Raw genomic sequence first — 23,524 nt, forward strand, 5'->3', positions numbered from 1 at the left:
CGTCGTTACGAGCTCCCATTCTACCAACTCTAACACACAGATTCCAGCGATTCTGGGAGTCCCTTGAGTTTTCTCCTTGGGGTCGCCTCCGGGTATGGGGTCCTGCAGAGAGCTGTCACGTCCGGGGTTCGTGTCTGACCACTGGGGCATCTTTGTTTCCAATGGCCTGGTCGTCAGTGCGTGCAGACCCGCCCGCGCCAGTCCCCTCCTCGCCTCTTGCGTCCAGCGCTCTTCCAGATATTTCCGGGCCCCCTCTTGGACTGCCTTGCACACTGTCCCAGACCTGTCTGTCGAAACCAGACAGCGTGTAACACACATAATTCGAGCCACCTGTGCCGTTTTATTTTCTGCTGCGGCGGCGAAGTGTGGCGGGGCGGGGGCAGCCCCTCTCCCTCTTTGACGTCGCATCTGCCTGCAGCATTCCTCTTGTCAGAGCCAGGCACCAGCCCTTGCTCCTCGAAATGTGGCCGCAGAGTTCCCCCCACCGCCCAGCATCACACAGCCGATCATGGAAGGGCGACTTTGGAGCTGAGACAATAACTTAACTGACACGCTACATATATTTTACTTTTTTTTTTTTTAAACTAAAGCTCCCCACTCCAAAGTTAGGCTAGGGTAGGCTAGGTTGGAGTAACAACCCTCAAGTCTTAAGCAGGTTTTTCACTGTGCATGGACTGGTGGGAGAGTCAGGTGGCTCTCCTTGACTTACCTCTGGAACACATGGTCATTGGCAGTGGAAAAGGGTTTAATGGAGGCCTGCTAGCTATTAATTGAGTTGGCCGACAAGTGATATCTACAGCATTTCTGCCTACAGTCCATAGGCCAAAATGAGTCAGAGAAGGCAAAGTGATAAGGGAATAAGAGAAACTGGTAGTTGCCACACTGCTGGCTTTGAAGATGGAGGAAGGGACCATGAACCAAGGAATGCAGGCAGCCTCCAGAAGCTAGAACAGGCTAGGAAACGATTCTCCCCTAGAGCCTCCAGAAGGAATGCAGTTCTGCTGACACATTGATTTAAGCCCCATAAGACCCATTTCAGATTTCTGACTTCCAGAGCTGTAAGATAATAAGTGTGCATTGTTTTAAGCCATTAATTTTGTGGTAATTGTTACAGCAGCCCTAGGACACTAATACATACAATATGCAGCCTATTCTATCTGGTTTCTTGCACTTATCATAATATTTTTTTATTATTTTATTAATTTATTTTTTTTGCAGTACGCGGGCCTCTCACTGTTGTGGCCTCTCCTGTTGCGGAGCACAGGCTCCGGACGCGCAGGCCCAGCGGCCATGGCTCACGGGCCCAGCTGCTCCGCGGCATGTGGGATCCTCCCAGACCGGGGCATGAACCCGTGTCCCCTGCACCGGCAGGCGGACTCTCAACCACTGCGCCACCAGGGAAGCCCCAGCATAATATTTTTGAAGTTTATCCATGTTGTTGTATGTATCAGTAGTTTGTTCCTTTATATGAATAGTAGTTCATTGTCTGGATACATGACATTTTCTTTAACCTTTCACAGTGGAATTATTTAAAGAAACCTCAGTTGAAGATGGAGCCAGGACAGGTCGTTAGGGGGTTCTGTCATGCCCACCATGTCTCCTCAATGACCAGAAACAGGAAGACAGGTGCCTCTACTCTCTCTTCAACAGGAAGAAGAAATCCCTCCGGCCCAAGGACATCCCAGCCAATCAGAGGCTGTCACAGCCCAAACAATGGGAAGCCTCCAGGCTCCTCCAGCGGACTCCAGTTAGCACAGTACCTCCCAACTGACCCCTTTTCCTTATAAAAGCAAACTCCCTTTTCGTGTTTTTTGGATTTACTTGCAGTCTGCCATAGTTTCCACATCATGAATTACAGTTCCTCTGGCTATTCCTGAATAAACTTGCTTTTGCTGGTGAAACAACTGGCTATTATGTTATTAGAGTCAACACACCAATTGATGTTTGGAACGTTTCCAGTTTTTGCCTGTAATAATGCTGCTATGTTCATTCCTGTACAAGTCTTTTTGTGGACACCTGTTTTAACTTCTCTTGGGTGAATACCTAGGAGTGAAAGTATTGGGCTGTATGTTCAGTTTAACTTTATAAGAAACTGTCAAACTATTTTCCAAAGTGGCTTTACAATTTGACGTTACCACCAGCAATGTATGAAGGTTCCAGTTTTTCCACATCCTCACCAGCATTTGAGGTTGTCAGCCTTTTTAATTGTAGCCATCCAAGGGGTTGTGTAGTGACATGTGGGTTAATTTAGAATTTCCCTAATGATGACTGATGTTGAGCATCTTTTTTAAAAAATATATTAATTATTTGGCTGCACCAGGTCTTAGTTGCAGTACGCAGGATCTTTGTTGCGGCATGTGGGCTCTTAGTTGTGGCATGCGGGCTCTTAGTTGCGGCATGCGAACTCTTAGTTGCGGCATGCCTGTGGGATCTAGTTCCCTGACCAGGGATCAAACCCAGGCCCCCGGCATTGGCAACGCAGAGTGTTAACCACTGGACCACCAGGGAAGTCCCTTGAGTACTTTTCATGTGCCCATAAGTCATTTGTATTACCTTCTTTGGTGAAATGTTTATTTAAATCTTTTGCCTCTTTTTAAATTGGGTCGTTCATCTTGTGAGTTGTAAGATTTTAAAATATATATATATTCTAGAATCAAGTCCTTTATCAATATACGATTTAAAATTTTTTTCCTGGTTTGTGGCTTGTCTTCTGTTTTTCTTAATGGCATCTTTTGAAGAGCAAAGGTTTTTTATTTTGATGAAGTCTAAGTTATGAATATTTTTCTTTTTGGTAGTATGTTTATGGTCTCATATCTATCGAATCTTTTCCTAACCCAAATAATTTCTCCTATGTTCCTTCTAGAAGTATTTCACCTCTCAGATTTAGGGCTGTGATCCATTTTGAACTAATTTTGGTGTATGGTGTGAAGTAAGGGTTTAACTTTTTTTTTTTTTGGAATGTGGATAACCAATTTTTCCAGTATCATTTTTTAAAAAGATATTTCTTGGGGGAATTCCCTGGTGGTGCAGTGGTTAAGACTCCATGCTCCCAATGCAGGGGGGCCTGGTTCAATCCCCAGTCAGGGAACTAGATCCCACATGCATGCTGCAACTAAGAGTTCACATGCCACAACTAAGGAGCCCACCTGTCACAACTAAGACCCAGTGCAACCAAATAAATAAATAAATAATTTTTAAAAATCGTTGTAAGTCAAAGACTGTCTCTTAAAAAAAAAAAAGATATTGCTTGGGAGTTCCCTGGTGGACTAGTGGTTAGGATTCTGGGCTTTCACTGCCGCAGTCTGGGTTCAATCCCTGGTCAGGGAAATGAGAATCCACAAGCCGTGCAGCGTGGTCAAAAAAAAAAAAAAAAGATATTGCTTCCCTATTGAATTGACTTAGCATCTTCACAAAAAAACAATTGATCTTTTTTTTTTTTTTTTGCGGTACGTGGACCTCTCACTGCTGTGGCCTCTCCCGTTGCGGAGCACAGGCTCCGGACGCGCAGGCCCAGCGGCCATGGCTCACAGGCCCAGCTGCTCCGCGGCATGTGGGATCCTCCCAGACCGGGGCACAAACCCGTGTCCCCTGCATCGGCAGGTGGACTCTCAACCACTGCGCCACCAGGGAAGCCCCAACTGATCATATTTTTGAGGTTGTTTTTTTTTTTGCTACTCTGTTCTATTGATATATATGCCTATCCTTATGCCAATTCTATTCTGTCTTGATTATTCTAGCTTTATAGTACATTTTGAATTCAAGAAGTGTGAGTCGGTCCTCGAGCCCTGCCCCCACGGGGCCGCCTGCCAGTTTGAACCGCAGCCTCGCGCACGGAGGGCGATGAGGCTGGCGCCAAGGGCCGGTGATGCGCCACGGGAGGTGGCGCGGTAGCGCGGCATGGAGGGGCTGGCCTAGCTGGGGCCCGTGGCCCTGCGTCGTCTGGCTGCGATGCGGGTCCTGCGCACGCTGCGGGGCCGCAACCACCGGGCGGTGAGCGCCCGAGGGGTCGGGAGGCGAGCCAGGGCCCCCAGGCGGGTGTGGGCATCGTGTCCGCAGCCAGTGTCCCCGAGGCCGCGCTCGGGCCATGATCACTCGGTGAAGCTGCGCTGCGACACCGCGGCCGACTTCTTCCTGCGCTCTGAGGATGAGGACCTGTGCGCGCTGCAAGACTCAGTGCCTCTGCCCACCTTGCGTGCTTCCCTGCAGGAGGGCCTGCTGGACTTAACGCCGACCACCTCCGCGGGGTGGACTGGGCGCCGCACCTGAGCACCCTCTGCCCCTGATCTGTATCCAGAGCTTCTTCCAGCCACGGCTGGGCGAGACAGGTTGTGACAGAAATAAAGTTTACAGGAGTCGTGTTCCTGCGATAAGAAATAAAGGGCTTCCCTGGTGGCGCAGTGGTTGAGAGTCCACCTGCCGAGGCAGGGGATACGGGTTCGTGCCCCGGTCCGGGAAGATCCCACATGCCGCGGAGCGGCTGGGCCTGTGAGCCATGGCCGCTGAGCCTGCGCGTCCGGAGCCTGTGCTCCGCAACGGGAGAGGCCACAACAGTGAGAGGCCCAAGTACCGCAAAAAAAAAAAAAAAAAAAAAGAAATAAAGAGGCGACCTTCTAGTTGTGTGAAGCTCTTAAATGCTGTGTAAGTGCGTCGGTGCGCTAAGGAACCTGGAGCTAAATGGGCTAGTTCTGAGAGAGAGAGACTTAACTATGTTAACAAAATGATTGAATAAATTGGCCACTTTGGTGCACATGTATCTTGAGAATTGTCCACTTGGAGATGGAGGTTTAGAAATTATTTGTCAAGGTGTAAAGAACTCTATCACTCCTAAGACAGTAAACTTCACGGGATGTAATCTGACATGGCAGGGAGCAGATCACATGGCCAAGATCTTGAAGTATCAGACTACCAGAAGGCATGAAGAAACCTGGGCTGAGAGTCTTTGTTCCAGGAGTCCTGATCTTGACTGTATGGCTGGTTTGAGGCGCATCACTCTGAACCGCGACACGCTCATTGGTGACCTGGGTGCAAGTGCTTTTGCAGAATCTCTTAGTGAGGATTTGTGGCTTGGAGCACTTGACCTGCAGCAGTGTGGCCTCACCAGTGAAGGAGCAAAGGCTTTACTAAAGGCCCTTGAAACCAACAGAACTCTGCTCGTTCTGGATATAAGACAAAGTCCACTTGTACCAGTGGATAACTTCTCCATCAGTGAAGGAACCCTCCAAAGCTGCTAGACAGAAAAAGAGAAGTATAATTTTGGGAAGTGGTCGAAAAGGAAAAGGTACTATTAGAATTGATGTCCGGTGGAGCCCCAGAATAGAAGCAAGATGAATATTCCATTCCACATTGGCAACACCAAAGTAGATGATGCTTTAGAAAAAAGATTTCTCGACAAAGCTCTTGAACTCAATACGATCTCCCTGAAAGGGCATAGAGAACAGCAAAACATCCACAGCTATGCCAAGCTGTTGAAACTTAACCTTAATTCTGACTTGAACTGGAAGCTTTTAAAAAATCTTCTCGGGCTTCCCTGGTGGCGCAGTGGTTGAGAGTCCGCCTGCCGATGCAGGGGACACGGGTTCGTGCCCCGGTCCGGGAAGATCCCACATGCTGCGGAGCAGCTGGGCCCGTGAGCCATGGCCGCTGAGCCTGCATGTCCAGAGCCTGTGCTCCGCAACGGGAGAGGCCACAACAGTGAGAGGCCCGCGTACCGCAAAAAAAAAAAAATCTTCTCTTGCTTTTCTACCAAATTCTAGCTACTGTTGTCTTTGCTGCTACTTTTTCTGCCTAGATCTCGTATTCAGAGCCGCCTGTGGGTTTAATTATATGCAAATGGAAGGTTATTGTTTTTAGAGACACACAGACACACAGCAGGGAGGGTGGGTGGGGCCCTCGAGGTGTTGAATTTTGATCCGTTGCAAGATGACAGCAGTGGGGTCTTCTGGATTCTTTCTTTATACGGTTATTCTCATAAAGCGATAAAAGTGACTTACTATATGTTTATATAGCAAGGTCTGTTTTTAATACCAAATAGTTTATATCTCTGTGCATTTATATCTCTGTGCCTTTATATTTCTAATAATACAGTTCTTTTTGGTATATTTTGAGACTTTGAGAATTTGTTAGCATCCTTGACCTTGTGCATTAGAGTGTTACGTTCTCAACAGTTGTGTGCCTCCCCTTCCCCCTCCCCCTCACTTTTTAAGCTGCTTCACAAGATTTGGAAGCTCCCTGATTCACTTTTACTTTCCTTTCAGTGGGTAGAAGAACGGTTGGTTGGTTGGTTGGCTGGTTGGTTGGTTTTGTTTTTCAGTTATGCTGTTAAACTAAAAATCTGTGTTAAACTCCCTTACTGTTTCTTCACGTGACTGTTCTCTTTCTGGTGTTTGACCAGTGATGCTGTGAGTTCGGGAAGATCTTTGCTGAAGAGTCTCTTCCCCTATTGTTCATCCATTGTCAGTGTTTTATGTTGACCGTGTGAAGGACATTAAAGTCCTAAAACATCTAAAACAAAAAAGTGTGAGTCCTCTAATTTTCAAAACTGTTTTGGCTACCTCAATCCTTTGCATTTCTGTGTAAATTTTAGTATTAGCTTGTCAGTTTCTATTAAAAAAAAAGACCACCTGTTGAAAAATTCACTGATATTGCACTGAATCTATTGATCAGGTTTGGGGAGAATTGCCATCTTGGCAATACTGAGTCTTTCTTTTTATTTTAAGGAATTTTTAAAAACTAAATTTATTTATTTATTTATTTATTTATTTTTGGCTGCTTTGGGTCTTTGTTGCTGCGTGTGGGCTTTCTCTAGTTGCGGCGAGCGGGGCCTACTCTTCGTTGTGGTGCGTGGCCTTTTCATTGCAGTGGCTTCACTTGTTGCGGAGCACGGGCTCTCGGCGTGCAGGCTTCAGTAGCTGTAGCCCGCAGGCTCTAGAGCACAGGCTCAGTAGTTATGGCGCACGGGCTTAGTTGCTCCGCGGCATGTGGGTTCTTCTCGGACCAGGGCTCGAGCCCCTGTCCCCTGCATTGGCAGGCGGATTCTTAACCACTGTGCCACCAGGGAAGCCCAATATTGAGTCTTTTAATCCATGAACATAGCATGTCTCTCCATTTATTTAGGTCTTGTCTAATTCTTCTCAGCAGTGTTTTTTAGTTTTTATTGCATGGGAGTTGCAAGATCACCCCCAGATTTGATGATCTGTAGAAGGGCTCATAGGACTCAGCATAGAGTCATTTTCATGGCCATGATTTATTACAGGAAAAGGATACAAGGTAAAATCAGCAAAGGGAAAAGGCTCATTGGGCTAAGTTTGGGGGAGACCAGGTGCCAGCTTCCACGGTCATCATGTAGCTACACAGGACAAACTTAAATGTCCCAGGGAGTTGTGACAATGGGTGTGAAATGTTGCCAACCAGGTAAGTTCATCAGAAACTCAGCACCCACGGTTTTATTGGGAACTTATATTTATTTCCTAAGGCTGCTGTAACAAACTGATACAAACCTGGAGACTTCAAACAACAGAAATTTGTTCTCTCACAGTTCAGGAGGCCAGAAGCCTGAAATCAAGGTGTCAGCCTGGTTGGTTCCTTACAGAGGCTCCAAGGGACAATCCATTTCAGGCCTCTATGCTACCTTCTGGTTGCTGCCAGCAATCCTTGTAGGTTTATCACTCCAATTTCTGGCTCTGTCTTTACATCACTTTCTTCCCTGTGTCGTCTCTCCTTTTCTGAGAAGGATACTTGTCATTGGATTTAAGACCCACGCTGATCCAGGATGATCTATCTTGAGATCTTAACTTAATAACATCTGCAAAGACCCTTTTTCCAATTCACAGGTTTGGGGTAGATGTATATCTTTCGGGTGGGGCCACTGTTCAGTCCAGTGCAGGGCTGGCCAGATAGGCAGTCTCTGTCTGGTGCCTAACAAAATTCCAGGCACCCGGAAAGAAAGCAGATTTCAACATAAGTCATATTGTTTGGCTCAAAGAGCCACTCTGATCATTTCCAGGGATGGTGGGAACCTTCCCAAAATCCAGGTTCTCAGATGCCAGTCAAGGGCTAACTGTGTAAGCAGGGGTTTTATTTGTTTGTTTGTTTTTGTTTTGTTTTTTGGTAACTTGTTAGCCTGCTGCACTGACTCTTTTCTGTATGCACTTCTTTTGTTATATTTATTCCTAAGTATTTTATTCATTTTGATGCAGTTGTAAATGGAATCTTTTTCCTTTCCTTTTTTTTTTTTTTTTTTTTTTGGCCACACCGTGTGGCATGTGGGACTTTAGTTCCCTGACCAGAGATTGAACCCAGGCCCTCGGCAGTGAAAGTGCCGAGTCTTAACCACTGGACCGCCAGGGAATTCCCTGGAATTTTTTTCTTAATTCCATTTTCAGATTGTTTGTTTCTAATTATAGAAATACAACTGTTGTTTGTATATCGATATTGTATCCTGTGACCTTGTTAAACTAGTTTATTGTTTCTAGCAGATTTTTTTTATAGATCCCTTAGGATTTTCTAAATAGATGATCATATTATCTGTGAATAAAGACAATTTTGCTTCTTCCTTTTAATCTGTATGACTTTAATTTTTTTCTTGCCTTATTGCACTGACTAGAACCTTTAGTGCAATGTAGAATCACTTCAAATATTTCTTCTGTTTCTTTCTTCTTGTTCTGATATTCCCATTATGTGTATGTTACACCTTTTGTAGAACAAAAGTCCTTGGATGTTCTGTTTTTTTTCTGTCTTTGTTCTGTTTGCCTTTCAGTTTTTGAAGATTCTTTTGCAATATCCTCCAGTTCAGAGATTCTTTCCTTAGTGTTATCCAGTCTGCTAATAAGCCCATCAAAGGCATTCTTCATATCTGCTATGGCGTTTCTTATGTCTAGCATTTCTTTTTGGTTCTTTCTTAGCATTTCCATCTCTCCGCTTGCATTACCCATCTGTTCTTACATGTCATCTACTTTATCCATGAGAGCCCTCAGCATATTAAACATAATGGTTTTAAATTCCCAGTCTGATAATTCCAACATCTCTGCCCTATCTGGTTCTGAACCTTGCTCTGTCTCTTCAAATTGTGTTTTTTACCCTTTAATTGTGTAATTTGCCTTGTAATTTTTTCCTGATAGCCAGACATGATGTACTGGGTGAAAGGAACTGCTATAAGTAGGTCTTAATAATGTGGAGGTGAGGTGTGGGCGAGGGGAAGCCTTCTGTGGTCCTGTGATCAGGCCTCAGTTCTTTTACTCAGCCTGTGCCTCTGGACTGTGAACTTCACAAGTGTTTCTCAGTCCTTTATCTCCCCTTGGTTGGGACAGGCTGACCAGAGGAGGCTGGAGCTGGGCATTTCCTTGCCCTGGTCAGTTAGGCTCTGACAACACCCCAGCAGGTCAGGCTCTGGTTAACAAGTTTTCCTTGAGAGCAGCCTTGTTAAGGAGAGCAGAGTGCTCTGTCGTATTAGGAAATGGTTCCTTCCCTCCCCCTGCAGAAAGCTTGAGGGGACTTTGCTCTGATATTTACTTGGGAACCTGCTCATGCTCCAGGGGTAAATCTCACAGTATTGTGTGGGCTCCCTTATGACTGGGTCCCCCATAGTTTTTTTTTTTTTTTTTTTGTGGTACGCGGGCCTCTCACTGCTGTGGCCTCTCCCACTGCGGAGCACAGGCTCCGGACGCGCAGGCCCAGCCGCTCTGCGGCATGTGGGATCTTCCTGGACCGAGGCACGAACCTGCGTCCCCTGCATCGGCAGGCGGACTCCCAACCACTGCGCCACCAGGGAAGCCCTGGACTTCTTTTCACTGGGTGCTTTGCTGACTGCAACAAGCTGGCCTCCAGCAAGAGTGGCAGGATAGAAGCCGGGAGCCTGCTGGGAGGCTGCTGCTGTGAGTCAGGTGAGAGAAACCTGGACCAGGGCTGCAGGAGGAGAGCTGGCTGTCGTTAGAAGTTGAGGGACGTGTGGATGAACCAAGGATGGGGTGGGAGAGGGGAGGAGCCCTGGCTGACCCCAGAAGAACATCACGATCAGGATGAGGGTTGCAGGCACGCACAGCTGGACAACCAGTGGGAGCATCTCAAGCACTGGGACTCCTAGCCCTGAGCCCCTGTTCTGCAGCTCTACCCACCGCACCTCCAGCCTTGGGGGTGGGGTCTGCGCTTGCAGGGCTTGTAATCTATTCGCGGTTGAGAGCTTGACGCTTTTTTAATCCCCACTTCCTGAAAGTTCATCCTACAGAACTTGCCAGAAACCTGCCCTGCCGTTTGCCTGGGGAAGACATCCAGGGGAAGATGTCTCCGCAGGAGCCGGACGTGGGGAAGCGGGCGCCTGCCACCCGCTGAGCAGCCCCGGAGCAAACCTTCTCCCGCAACCTCTCCCGCTCCCTCTGCCGCCAAGGCTCAGCATGGCCAGGGGTCAGATCCGTTTCCGCCACGGACCACGTGCATTGGAAGCCGAGAGGCAGTAAGGGGATGACTGGCAAGAGCGTTAGATGTTCCTTACGTGTTCCATTTCTTTTTCCACGTCTCCCATGGTTCACGCTGCCACCTGAAATAACAATTCGCATTTCAGAGATCAGTTTGATTGAGTCAAACAACTTCGACAAATGCCAAATGAGCACATATTTTAATGTGCAAAATACTACGAGAACCTGGGGGGCACCTGGAAAAACCATGGGTCTGGTGGCTGCTGCTCCGACGCTCCCAGTCCGGGTAGTAGAGAGGACGGAGAGCTGACCACTGCTCACTGTTGCTCTGGCCTTGTCCACGCCATGTGCCCAAGGAGTTCAGGAGACACCCAGCTGCCCCAGTCGCAGAGGCCTTCAGCCTTAGAGTAAGGCTCCCAGGGAGCAGGGATACCCCTGCCCCAGATGTGTGACCCTCAAATCGTTTCAGGCCTCCGGAGGGGTTGTTCTGTTGCTGACGTTGTGTTAGAAAATGTGTCACCGCAAACGCATTATCCCATCAAAACATACTTACGCTCTTGCAGAAATTTTGCGATACCTCAGAGGGACCAGCGGAGGAAGCCTCGCCCGCCCCACCCCGCGTGGCCCCGCCCAACAGAGGTCCCGCCCACCTAGAGGCCCCGCCACACTGCGAGCGCGAGGCCCCGCACGAGGCCCCGCCCCCGCACGAGGCCCCGCCCCCGGCGTGCGCGCGCCCGGCCGCCGCCACCGCCATTTTGGAGTGACCGGAGCGCCGCCCGCGGCCCGAGCCGGGCCCGAGCCGGTCCTGAGCCGACGGCCCGCCGCGCTGAGTCTGTAGGCGCCGTGTCCGTGGGCGCCTCGCCCGGCCGGGCCCATGTGCGCGCGGCCCGCCCCAGGCCGCCCGGGCTTCGCCTCCGCCCGCGCCCTGGCCTCCACCCGGGCCTCCGAGGAGCCGCCGCGACGCCCGGCCCGCGGGGCAGGTGAGTGCGGCCGCGTCTCAGAGCCGGCGGTACTAGCTGGCCGGGCCCGGAGAGGCCACCCCGTCAGTGTCCTCATGTCGGCGTCCACCCGCTGCCTGTCGCTGCCCCCTCAGTGTCCACCCCTTTGTCAACGTCCACGCCCCGCCCGTCGCTGCCGCCGTGATGCTCGCCTTGTCAGTGCCCACCCTTGTCAGCGTCCCCCAGGTTAGTGTCCACCAGATCAGTTTCCCCCATGTCAGTGCCCGCCCCGTCAGTGTCCTCTACAACGGCGTCCACCCCTGACAGTGACGTCGTGTCAGTGTCCACCACCAGTGTCTCCCATGACGGCCCACCCGCACCAGTGACCTCCCATCAGTGTCCACCGCACCACTCCGTTAATGTCCCATGTCAGTGCCCTCCCGCCTCCTTTATCCCCTCAGAGTCCCCCAAAGCGGTGTTCACCCCCACCTGTGGTGCCCTTCCAGTCAGCGTCTCCCACATCAGTGACCCCCCAAGTGCCCTCCTCCCTGCCAGTAACCTCCCCCTAATGTCCTTCCTCCCCCTGTGCTGCCGATGCCCCCAACATCAGTGCCCCCCCAGGCGAGATCCCCCATCAGTCCTCCCAAGATTGTCGGTGTCCCCACTCCCCTCCTCACTGCTTCCTCCCTCACGCCGCTCTGTTAGGGACCCTTCCTGTCAGTGCCCTGACCCACCTGCCAGTGCTCCCCCTCGCAGTGCCCTCCAGGGCCGGTCTCCTGCCAGTCGATGTGGGACTCTACCCTCCCCACTGCCCGCTGTCATCAGTCCCCTTATCCACTCACTGGCTCCTCTCCCTGCTACTGTCCCCTTTCCATTACCATGTGGGCTCATGTGTCTCCAGTCACCTACCCCCATTCTGTCACCTCCTTACCCCTCGCAGCCCCATTTCTTCCTTCATCTCCATCACCTCTTCCCTTCACACCTGTCACCTTCCCCCATGTACTTTACGGGCCCATTGAATGTCCTCCCACCATCACTGTGACATCTTCCGCACACCCCCACTTCTGCTTTGTGTCCTTACAGCCTAACTACCTGCATCGTCCACCCACTTGTTACTGACCGCTCCCACTTTGGTACTGATCCCCTGCCCTGTCACCACCAGCTCGTTCAGTCTGTCACTTCCGCTTAGTTCCTGCATTTCACTGTACCCCCTCCCCCATTTTGTCCCTGTACCCACCTGTCTTGTCCTTAGGGCCTTTTCCAGCCTCTTACTCTTTCACCCACCTGTCACCTCCCCCATGGCCTCTTCCTGCCATGCCCTTGGCCTCTCAGTGCCCAGGCCCTCACTGGCACTCTCAGCTGTTCACCTTTTCTTCATGTCCCTTCCTTTCTGGCTTCTCTTCCCTTTTGGCATCTCAAACTGTCACGTCGGCTAAGCTCTGGAAGGCAAGAAGCAGCTGGCTATGAGAAGAGTGGGGGACAGAGACTTCTAGACCGAGGGGGCAGCACATGCAAAGGCCCTGAGGTGGACCTCCAGGAACCTGGATAAGACTGATATGTGGCCAGGGTAAGGGGGAGACACAAGAGCCTTGGTTAGGGCATTGGCCTTCCAGTCATGCTGTTCCTTGCAGGCTGTTGAGTCTGAGTTTGAGGGACCCAGGCTGGAGATTGAGCTGGGGAGGGCCATCAACACATGAATAAGAGGGGGAGAGACAAGGCATTGGGAGTGAGTGTGTTTGTGGTTTAGACCTTGGTGATGACTGAGGGAGTAATTTTGGAGGTAGAGCTATTGGGACGCGCTGATGGATTAGGAGAGGGGTGTGAGGGGAAGGGAGGACTCGGGATGATTTCTAGGCTTATTGATGGCATACATGGGTGGACTGGGGCACTTTGGATGGGTGGATGGGGAAGCTGGGGGTGGTGGTGGCAGTTGCAGGGGAGTTGTTTTAGGTTGGAGGCGGAAAGTAAGGCTTTCTTGTGGCTGAAAGTAGTGGGAGAAGTCTGACCAGTTAAAGGGTAGTTAGGGAGAAGGAATCTTGCAGAAGAATCTGGAGCCCAGAGGAGAGGTCAGGCTGCAGGTATACGACCTCAGCACAGGATAATGTTTGAAGCCTAGGAAATGGCTATTTATTTGCACACACACGCAGTAGAACACTTCGATCATTTATTGTGTGCTGCTGTCTTACATGCTTAATATGAATTATTTAATCCTCACAGGAACCCTAGGGTTTAAGAACTATTATTTTCCTGTTTTATAGATGAAGAAACTAAGATATACAACAAACAGGTGATAGAGCCAGGATTTGCATCCCAGGCTGGCTGATTAAAGCCTCTCCTCCCCCCCTTTTTTTTGGTTAATGAAAAGGCTAACTTTTAAAGTACTGTTTTTACATTTTTGAATAATAACGGTAATCGATTATGTTTTAGGCACTTCGGTGTTCGTGCATGTATGTGTTCCAATAAAACTTTATTTAGAAAAACAAGCCCAGCCACTTTTTAAAGTACCTCATTATAAAAAATAAAGTGCCTCATTTAATCTTTTTTACTTTTTTTTTTTTTTTTTTGCGGTATGCGGGCCTCTCACTGTTGTGGCCTCTCCCGTTGAGGAGCACAGGCTCCAGATGCGCAGGCTCAGCGGCCATGGCTCACGGGCCCAGCCGCTCCGCGGCATGTGGGATCTTCCCGGACCGGGGCATGAACCCGTGTCCCCTGCATCGGCAGGCGGACTCTCAACCACTGCGCCACCAGGGAAGCCCACTTTTTTTTTTTTTTTTTGCTCGCACCGCGCCTTGTGATATCTTAGTTCCCTGACCAGGGATTGAACCTGGGTCCACGGCAGTGAAAGTCCAAGTCTTAACCACCGGACAGCCAGGGAATTCCTGATTTTTTTTTTTTTAAACAAAATGCTTTACCTTTTGTTATCTTTGTATTTTCATGAGACATAACATTTTGACATAAAGTGAGTACGTGACTTGTGCAGAATTTACTATAGACCAGAGAGTGAAAACCAGTGCTAAATTCTATATTTTGACATCTAACCCAGTAATCATTTAATTCTTTTTTTTTTTTTGGCCATGCCATGCGGCATGTGGGATCTTAGTTCCCCGACCAGGGATCGAACCTGCGCCTGCTGCATTGGAAGCCCGGAGCCTTAACCACTGGACCACCAGAGAAGTCCATTTAATTCGTAAAAACAAGTTAATGAGGTCGTTACTCTTAATATTCCTGTTAATATTCATGTGAGAACACTGAGGCACAAACAAGTAATGTACCCAAGGGTAGCGGTAAATAAATGGGAGAGCCAGGACTCAACTCATGTGGTCAGACTCCAGTGGGTGGTTATGCACATGGTAATCTGAACTCAGCATAAAATTCAGAGGACACCAAAATGTGTATCATTCTCACCCTGTCCATCAGCTATCCTCTTCCTCTTGGAAATCATGTCATGTCCATATACAGCAAGCAGCTCTCTTTTTAACACAGAATGTGCAATCTTTTATTTCTTTAAAAATATTCCACCATTTAAAAATTATTGAAGAATATTTTACACCCAGTGCAAAGTACAGATCCTAAGTATATAAGTTTGATGAATTTTAACAAATGTATACACCCGTGTGTCCATCACTCATGTAAAGATATAGAACATTTCTGTCATCCCTAAAAGTTTTTCTTTGTATCCCTTTTCAGGTATTAAAGCTATCCTTCAAAATCGCAAGGCAACATTTGTTCTGATTTCTATTTTTACAGATTAATTTTGCACATCCTTGAATGTCATGTAAATGGAGTCATAAAGTATATGCTCTTTTGTGTCTGTCTTCTTTTGCTCAGATAATGTTTTTGAAATTTATTGATTTTGATGCCTGTCTATAGTTTTATAGTTTGAGTAGTATTCCTTTGTGTGAAAATATTTTTCTTATTGGTAGACATTTGGGTTGCTTTCACTTTTTAGCTGTTGTGAGTAAAGTCACTGAGTTTATTGTACGTTCTTTTGTGGACATGTGTTATATCTTTTGAGTGAATATCTAGGAGTGGAATTGCTGGGTCATAGTATAGATATATGTTTAATTTGTTTTTAGAAAATGCCAAACAGGGACTTCCCTGGTGGCACAGTGGTTAAGAATCTGCCTGCCAATGCAAGGGACATGGGTTCGAGCCCTGGTCTGGGAAGATTCCCACATGCCATGGAGCAACTAAGCCCGTGTGCCACTACTAAGCCTGCGCTCTAGAGCCCAAGAGCCACAGCTGCTGAGCCTGCGTGCCACAACTGCTGAAGCCTGCGCACTTAGAGCCCATGCTCCGCAACAAGAGAAGCCACCACAATGAGAAGCCTGCACACCGCAATGAAGAGTAGCCCCTGCTCACCGCAACTAGAGAAAGCCCATGCACGGCAACAGAGACCCAATGCAGCCAAATAAATTTAAAAAACAAAACAAAACAAAAAATGCTAAACAGTTTTCCAAACTGGTACCATTTCATACTCCCATCAGTAATGTATGAGAGTTCTAGTTTCTCCACATGTATACCAACTCTTGATATTGTCAGTCTTTTTAACTTTAATTCAGGTGGTAGTGGTATTTCATTATGTTTTTAATAACAGTGGTGAGCAACTTTCATATGCTTTTTGACCATCTGTGTATCTCTTGCGAAGTGTCAGGTCTTTTGTCCACTTTTTGTTGGATTGTCTTTATTATTCAGTTTTAGGAATTCAAAAAAATATTCTGTTGTAAGTCCTTTATGATATTTGTGTGTATGTATATACATATACAGTGAGGGAGTGGGAGGAGGAGAGGAAGTGAGGGTGAATGTTGTTTCCTATTTTGTGGTTTGCCTATTTGTTTCTTAATGGTATCTTTTTTTAAAAATTTTATTTATTTTTGGCTGTGTTGGGTCTTTGTTGCCGCACACGGGCTTTCTCTAGTTGTGGCGAGTGGGGGCTACTTTTTGTTGCAGTGCATGGGCTTCTCATTGCCTCATTGAGGTGGCTTCTTTTGTTGCAGAGCACAGGACCTAGGCGTGCGGGCTTCAGTAGTTGCAGGATGCGGGCTCAGTAGTTGCGGCACGTGTGCCCTAGAGTGCATGAGCTTCAGTAGTTGTGGCACGTGGGTTCAGTAGTTGTGACTCACGGGCTCTAGTGTGCAGGCTCAGTAGTTGTGGCACATGGGCTTAGTTGCTCCACAGTATGTGGGATCTTTCTGGACCAGGGATCGAACCTGTGTGCCCAGCATTGGCAGGCAGATTCTTTTTTTTTTTTTTTTTTTGTGGTACACGGACCTCTCACTGTTGTGGCCTCTCCCGTTGTGGAGTACAGGCTCCGGACGCGCAGGCTTAGCGACCATGGCTCACGGGCTCAGCCGCTCTTCCGCATGTGGGATCTTCCCGGACTGGGGCACAAACCCGTGTCCCCTGCATCAGCAGGCAGACTCTCAACCACTGTGCCACCAGGGAAGCCTGGCAGGCAGATTCTTAACCACTGCACCAACAGGGAAGTCCCCCAATGGTATTTTTTTACGAGCAGAAAATTTTAATTTGGATGAAGTCAAAATTGCTCAATATTTTATTTTTACGTTTTTTATGTGTTGTAAGACAGTTGTGCCTGTACCAGAATTGTGAAGACACTGTCCAGTGTTTTGTCTTTGTAGAAGCTTTATAGTGGTAGCTTCTGTATTCAGGTTTATGATTCCTCTTTTTCTTTTATTTTTAAAAAAAAATATTTATTTACTTATTTATTTTTGTATTTATTTATTTGGCTGCACTGGGTCTTGTATTTATTTATTTATTTGGCTGCGGCATGTGGGCTCTTAGTTGCGGCACGCAGGATCTAGTTCCCCGATCAGGGATCAAACCCAGGCCCCCTGCGTTGAGAGCATGGGGTCTTAACAACTGGACCACCAGGGAAGTCCCGCTCTTTTTCTTTTAAACAGCTTTATTGAGATACAAATGACATACAATAAACTACACATGTTTAAAGTGTAAAATTTGATAAGTTTTGACATATGTGTACACCTGTGAAATCATCACCACAGCCAAGATAGGGAATGTATCCATCATTTCTCAAATTTCCGACTGCCCCTTTGGATCCCTCCTTCCCACCCTTTTTTGCCCCTCCACGTCCAAGCAAATACTGATCTCCTTTATGAATGATCTGTCTTGCATGATTTTTTGTGTGAGGTGGAAAAGGGTACATTTTTTTCCCGTATGAGTTATACAATCATTCTAGCATCGTTTGTTGAGAACTCTTTTTCCTCCTTTAAATTGCATGGGATCCTTCATTATAAATTAATTGAACATGTGTATGCAGGCTTATTTCTGGGCTTTTTGTTATGTTCCATTGGTCTATATTTCTATCCTGTGCCAACACCATGCTGTCTTTTTTTTTTTTAAATAATGATTTATTTATTTTTGGCTGCGTTGGGTCTTCGTTGCTGCACACGGGCTTTCTCTTGTTGAAGCAAGCAGGGGCTACTCTTCGTTGCGGTGTGCGGGCTTCTCATTGCGGTGGCTTCTCATTGCAGAGCAGGGGCTCTAGGCACGCGGGCTTCAGTAGTTGTGGCACACGGGTTCAGTAGTTGTGGCTCGCGGGCTCTAGCGCGCAGGCTCAGTAGTTGTGGTGCACGGGCTTAGTTGCTCCGCGGCATGTGGGAACTTCCCGGACCAGGGCTCAAACCCGTGTCCCCTGCATTGGCAGGCGGATTCTTAACCACCGCGCCACCAGGGAAGCCCCATGCTGCCTTAATGTCTGTAATTTTATGGTCCGTCTGGAAATCAGGTAGTGTGAGACCTCCACCTTTATTCCTCTGCAAAATTCTCTTGCCAGTTTTAGAATAAGCTCTTCAATTTGGATAGGAATTTTTGCTGGGAGTTTTGTTGGGATTACTTTTTTTTTTTTTTTAACCAATCACTTGTATTTATTTCAGGACATAATATACTATTTTGACCCATGGACACAAACTATAATCCTGTTAAATATCTATAGGATATTTTATTTTTGTAAAGATAGGTCTTTAAAAAAAAAGACAGATTAATAACATATCAAAATTAGATTGAAAACATAGGTCATTGCTTTCATTCTCTGTCCTAGTGTTAAAGATGTTACAAAGACACACAGGATATCACCTGGCTGGTCTCTTTTGGGGAAGCTATATTCAAATTGACAAAAAGTACCCCTACATTTACAGACCCAGCTGTTGTCCAAGGGGTCTTTCTCTGATTTTAGCAAAGAAAAACAGTCCAGGGGCTTCCCTGGTGGCGCAGTGGTTGAGAATCTGCCTGCCAATGCGGGAGACATGGGTTCGAGCCCTGGTCTGGGACAATCCCACATGCTGCGGAGCAGCTGGGCCCGTGAGCCACAACTACTGAGCCTGCGCGTCTGGAGCCTGTGCTCCGCAACAAGAGAGGCCGCAATAGTGAGAGGCCCGCGCACCGCGATGAAGAGTGGCCCCCGCTTGCCACAACTAGAGAAAGCCCTTGCACAGAAACGAAGACCCAACACAGCCATAAATAAATAAATAAAATTTAAAAACAAAAAAACAGTCCAAATTGTATTCTTCATACTAGGTGATTTAACTAGTATATACCATGTTTGGCACATGGTATTATTTTTCTCCTACTGGAACAAGTTCTTGTTTTCTCAAAGCCTTTCCCCAACTTTTCTAAAATTAAGCTTAAATATCATTTATTTCAGGCCTTCAAAGTAAAATGCTATCCTCATATACACATGTACCAGGTTGGTATATTCATATCTATCCTTTCCAATTGCAAGCTAAGCAAACACATGCATTTAGAGCTGTATTAATGTATTAAAGCAAAAGACAACCCAACTTAATATCAAGAGAAATTGTGACCTTCCATGTAGTGCTTGACAGAGAAAACACTGATTTTGGCACATTGTCTTATTTTATTCAAATAGCAGTCTGCTCACACATGGTCCAAGAACACCCAAATAACAAAGCAAAGATTGGTCTTCAAACATTATAGCCAATGATGCCACGCTTGCCTATGATCTCGCCAACATAAAACAACATCCACACCTCAGTGGCTACCAAACCATTCAGTAGAGCTTCCTTAACTGTTAGCTGTTTGAAGCTACCAGTTTGAGCACTATTGATAATTTTTTTCAAGCTCTGAATAGCTGTAGGGATCTCAGCAGGGGTTGGAGGAAGCAGCTCAACCTTGGCATAGTGCCAAAATGTGGCCAGTCGAGGCTTCGAGTAAGTCACAGCAGCGCTGACCAGCGCCAGGGCCTTCTCTGCGAGGTTACGGACAAACTGGGCCATGGTTCTAGGACGGAAAGCCCGTCGTGCCGACTGTGGTTGGGTTACATTGAATCTATAGATCAGTTTTAGAATTCAGTTATTAACTTTGAGTCTTCTGTGCAAATGGTATATCTCTCCATTTATTTAAATTTTCCTTAATTTTTCTCAGCAACATTTTGTAATTTTCAGTGTGAAAAGTACACTTTTTTCATTAAGTATGTTTGTAGGTATTTGATATTTTTGATGTTATTTAAAATATTTTTATATTGTTTTTCAACTACTTGTTTTTTTAAAAAGTATTTTTTAATATATTTATTTATTTTATTTTGGCTGCACCGGGTCTTAATTGTGGCATGTGGCATCTTAGTTACGACATACGGGATCTTTTAGTTGCAGCATGTGGGCTTCTTAGATGTGGCATGTGGATTCTTAGTTGTGGCATGCATGAGGGATCTAGTTCCCCGACCAGGGATCAAACCTGGGCCGCCTGCATTGGGAGCTCAGAGTCTTGCCCACTGGACCACCAGGGAAGTCCCTCAACTAGTTAATGTACAAAAACACAGTTGGTTTATGTATACTTACCATGTATCTTGCAACTTTGCTCAATTCACTTATCAGTTCTCATGGTAGGTTTGTATATTCCTTTGTGTTTTCTATCTATATAATCATATCATCTGTGAGTAAAGACAGTTTTTCTTTCCAATTATTATGGTTTTTATTTGTTTTTCTTTGTAGTACCAGCTAGAACCTCTAATATAATGTTGAATGGAAGTGGTGATAGTGGGTCTTCATTGGTTGGGGAGGTTGCTTTCTGGTTCTATTTTATGGAAAGTTTTTACCATGAAGGGGTGTTGGAGTTTGTCAAATGCCTTTTCTACATTTGTTGGGATGATTATTTGGTTTCTGTCCTTTTTCCTATCAATATGATGTGTTGTATTAATTAATTTTCAGCTGTTAAAGCAACTTTGCATTCTTAGGATAAATCCCCTTAGTGTGGGGTGTATAATCCTTTTTAAATGTGGCTGGGGGGAATTCCTTGGCAGTCCAGTGTTTAGGGCTCCGCACTTCCTTTGCAGGGGGCACAGGTTCAATCCCTGGTCGGGGAACTAAGATCCCACATGCTGTGTGGCACAGCCAAAAAACAAAACAAAAGAAAGTGGCTAGGGTTTCCCTGGTGGCGCAGTGGTTGAGAGTCCGCCTGCCGATGCAGGGGACACGGGTTCGTGCCCCGGTCCGGGAAGATCCCACATGCTGTGGAGCGGCTGGGCCTGTGAGCCATGGCCGCCGAGCCTGCGCTTCCGGAGCCTGTGCTCCGAAACGGGAGAGGCCACAACAGTGAGAGGCCTGCGTACCGCAAAAAAAAAAAAAAAAAAGTGGATAGATTTGGTTTCCTAGTGTTTTGTTAAGGATTTTTGCATATATCATATATATTCATGAGATATTTGTGTATGACCTTTTTTCCCCGTATGATATCTTTTTTAAATTTTTTTTAAAATTTATTTTTGGCCGTGTTGGGTCTTCGTTGCTGTGCACGGGCTTTCTCTAGTTGCGGCGAGTGGGGGCTACTCCTCGTTGCGCTGCGTGGGCTTCTCATGGCAGTCGGTGGCTTCTCTTGTTCTGGAACACAGCTCTAGGCACGTGGGCTTCAGTAGTTGTGGCACACGGGCTCAGTAGTTGCAGCTGGCGGGCTCTAGAGCGCAGGCTCAGTAGTTGTGGCGCTCAGGCTTAGCTGCTCCAGGGCATGTGGGATCTTCCCGGACTAGGGCCTGAACCTGTGTTGGCAGGTGGATTCTTAACCACTGTGCCACCAGGGAAGTCCCCCCTGTATGATATCTTTTGTTTTGGTATCAGGGTACTACCAGCCCCAGAGAGTGAGTTGGGAAGGTCTTCATTTCTTTTCGTAGATTGGATTTCTGTATGGGATCATATTCCTTTGGCTTGAAGCACTTCCTTCAGTATTTTGCATGTTGTGGGTATACTGGGGACAGAATCACTCAACTTTTGTTTGTCTGAAAAAGTCATTTACCCTTCAGGGTTTTTTTTTTTTTTTTTTTTTTGTGGTACGCGGGCCTCTCACTGCGGTGGCCTCTCCCCTTGCGGAGCACAGGCTTCAGACACGCAGGCTCAGCGGCCATGGTTCACGGGCCCAGCCGCTCCGCGGCATTTGGGATCTTCCCGGACCAGGGCACAAACCCGTGTCCCCTGCATCGGCAGGCGGACTCTCAACCACTGCGCCACCAGGGAAGCCCTAATCACCTGTATTTTTGTGTGTGTGTGTGGTACGCGGGCCTTTCACTGTTGTGGCCTCTCCCGTTGCGGAGCACAGGCTCTGGACGCGCAGGCTCAGCGGCCATGGCTCCCAGGCTCAGCCGCTCCGCGGCATGTGGGATCTTCCCGGACCGGGGCATGAACCCGTGTCCCCTGCATCGGCAGGCGGACTCTCAACCACTGCGCCACCAGGGAAGCCCAATCACCATATTCTTATATCCGATCCTCAGACCTTATTCATCTTATAGCTGAGTGTTTGCTCCCTTTTACCAACCTCTCCCTGCACCCTCCTGCCCCCCGGCCTCTTTTCTACTCTCTAGTTCTTTGAGTTTGACCTATTTTTCTGCTTGGTTTCTTGGTGTCTCATCCCACCACTTGCTGTTTAGGAGTCAGCCAAGGATTTGGGAGGAATTTAATGTAGGTTTGGGGGGGCTCCCCTTCTTTTCTGATTTTCCTGTTTGATTTTCAGCCATGCTGGTAGTCCTGAACTCTGGCCTCTTTCCTCCTTGCTCTCCTTCTTCCAGTGATTGTGTTCCCTCCAGTTTCTGCATGTTCTTGATTCGTCTCCAGTACCTCCAAATACTTGTTTTTATTTTTTTAAATTAATTTATTTATTGATTTAGGCTGCGTTGGGTCTTCATTGCCACACGTGGGCTTTCTCTAGTTGTGTCAAGCAGGGGCTACTCTTCGTTGCGGTGCACGGGCTTTTCATTGTGGTGGCTTCTCTTGTTGTGGAGCACGGACTCTAGGCATACGGGCTTCAGTAGTTGTGGCATGCGGGCTCTGGAGCATAGGCTCAGTAGTTGTGGCGCACGGGCTTAGTTGCTCCGTGATGTGTGGGATCTTCCCGGACCAGGGCTCGAACCTGTGTGCCCTGCGTTGGCAGGTGGATTCTTAACCACTGTGCCACCAGGGAAGTCCTAAATATACTCTTAAAATAATGCATTACTTATAGTTATGTAAGTAGTAAAAGAATGAAGTTATGGATGCTGCAAATTAATGATTATCTCTGTGGATGAAGGGAGTTGAATAGGTTGTCAATTCCTCAGTGTGTTAGAAACTACTTTTTTTTAAAGTAGGTGTCATATGTGAGCAAATGTTAACATTTATTAAATCCCAATACATGGATATTTGTTATATTCTTCTCTGGACCTTTTTATATTTTAAATTTTTTCATAATTCAGAATAAATAAAAATATGTAAAACTGGATAATTATAGTGTGTTGATTCTCTGGAAGTGCTCTTGTGAGAGCACTGAGGAAGGACTCAGTGACCTGACAGAAGTGGTTTTCGGTGAGCTTCGGACTTGAGGAGCAGACAGGAATTTGCCGGGTAGGAAGGTGTGATGAAGGGTTTTCCAGGCAGAGGGGACCCAGGTGCCATCTGTCAGCTGTGAGAGACTCGCAGCATATTTAAGAAGCAGTGGGTGCTGGTGTGGTTGGGGAGGTAGGTGGGGATGAGGAAAGAGAACCAAGACTGTGTCGAGTGGTGGCCCCACTTAACGTGGCCTGGTGTCGAGGCTGGCAGTGTGCTCTCTGTTCCCTTTTCCTCTTTTTCTGCCTTCTTTTTGTATTAAGAGTATATTTATGATTCTGTTTGGGTCTTCGTGTATCTTTCATGTCTCTAACTCGTCTAATATTTCCTCTAGGTTTTTGAACAT

The 23,524-nt window shown here is 47.2% G+C and overlaps 1 protein-coding gene across 1 annotated transcript; it reads right to left on the reverse strand.

Moving 5' to 3' along the window:
• Nucleotides 1-19,305: 19,305 nt before the first annotated feature.
• Nucleotides 19,306-19,617, reverse strand: LOC307060939 (ATP synthase subunit g, mitochondrial-like; the record flags this gene model as incomplete). Its single annotated transcript, XM_079715847.1, has 1 exon — nucleotides 19,306-19,617. One exon carries the CDS (start codon nucleotides 19,615-19,617, stop codon nucleotides 19,306-19,308), a length of 312 nt encoding a protein of 103 aa, XP_079571973.1.
• Nucleotides 19,618-23,524: the final 3,907 nt, after the last annotated feature.

The sequence above is a fragment of the Hyperoodon ampullatus genome, assembly GCF_949752795.1.
Source record: "Hyperoodon ampullatus genome assembly, chromosome: 11".
NCBI classification, from domain to species: domain Eukaryota; kingdom Metazoa; phylum Chordata; class Mammalia; order Artiodactyla; family Ziphiidae; genus Hyperoodon; species Hyperoodon ampullatus.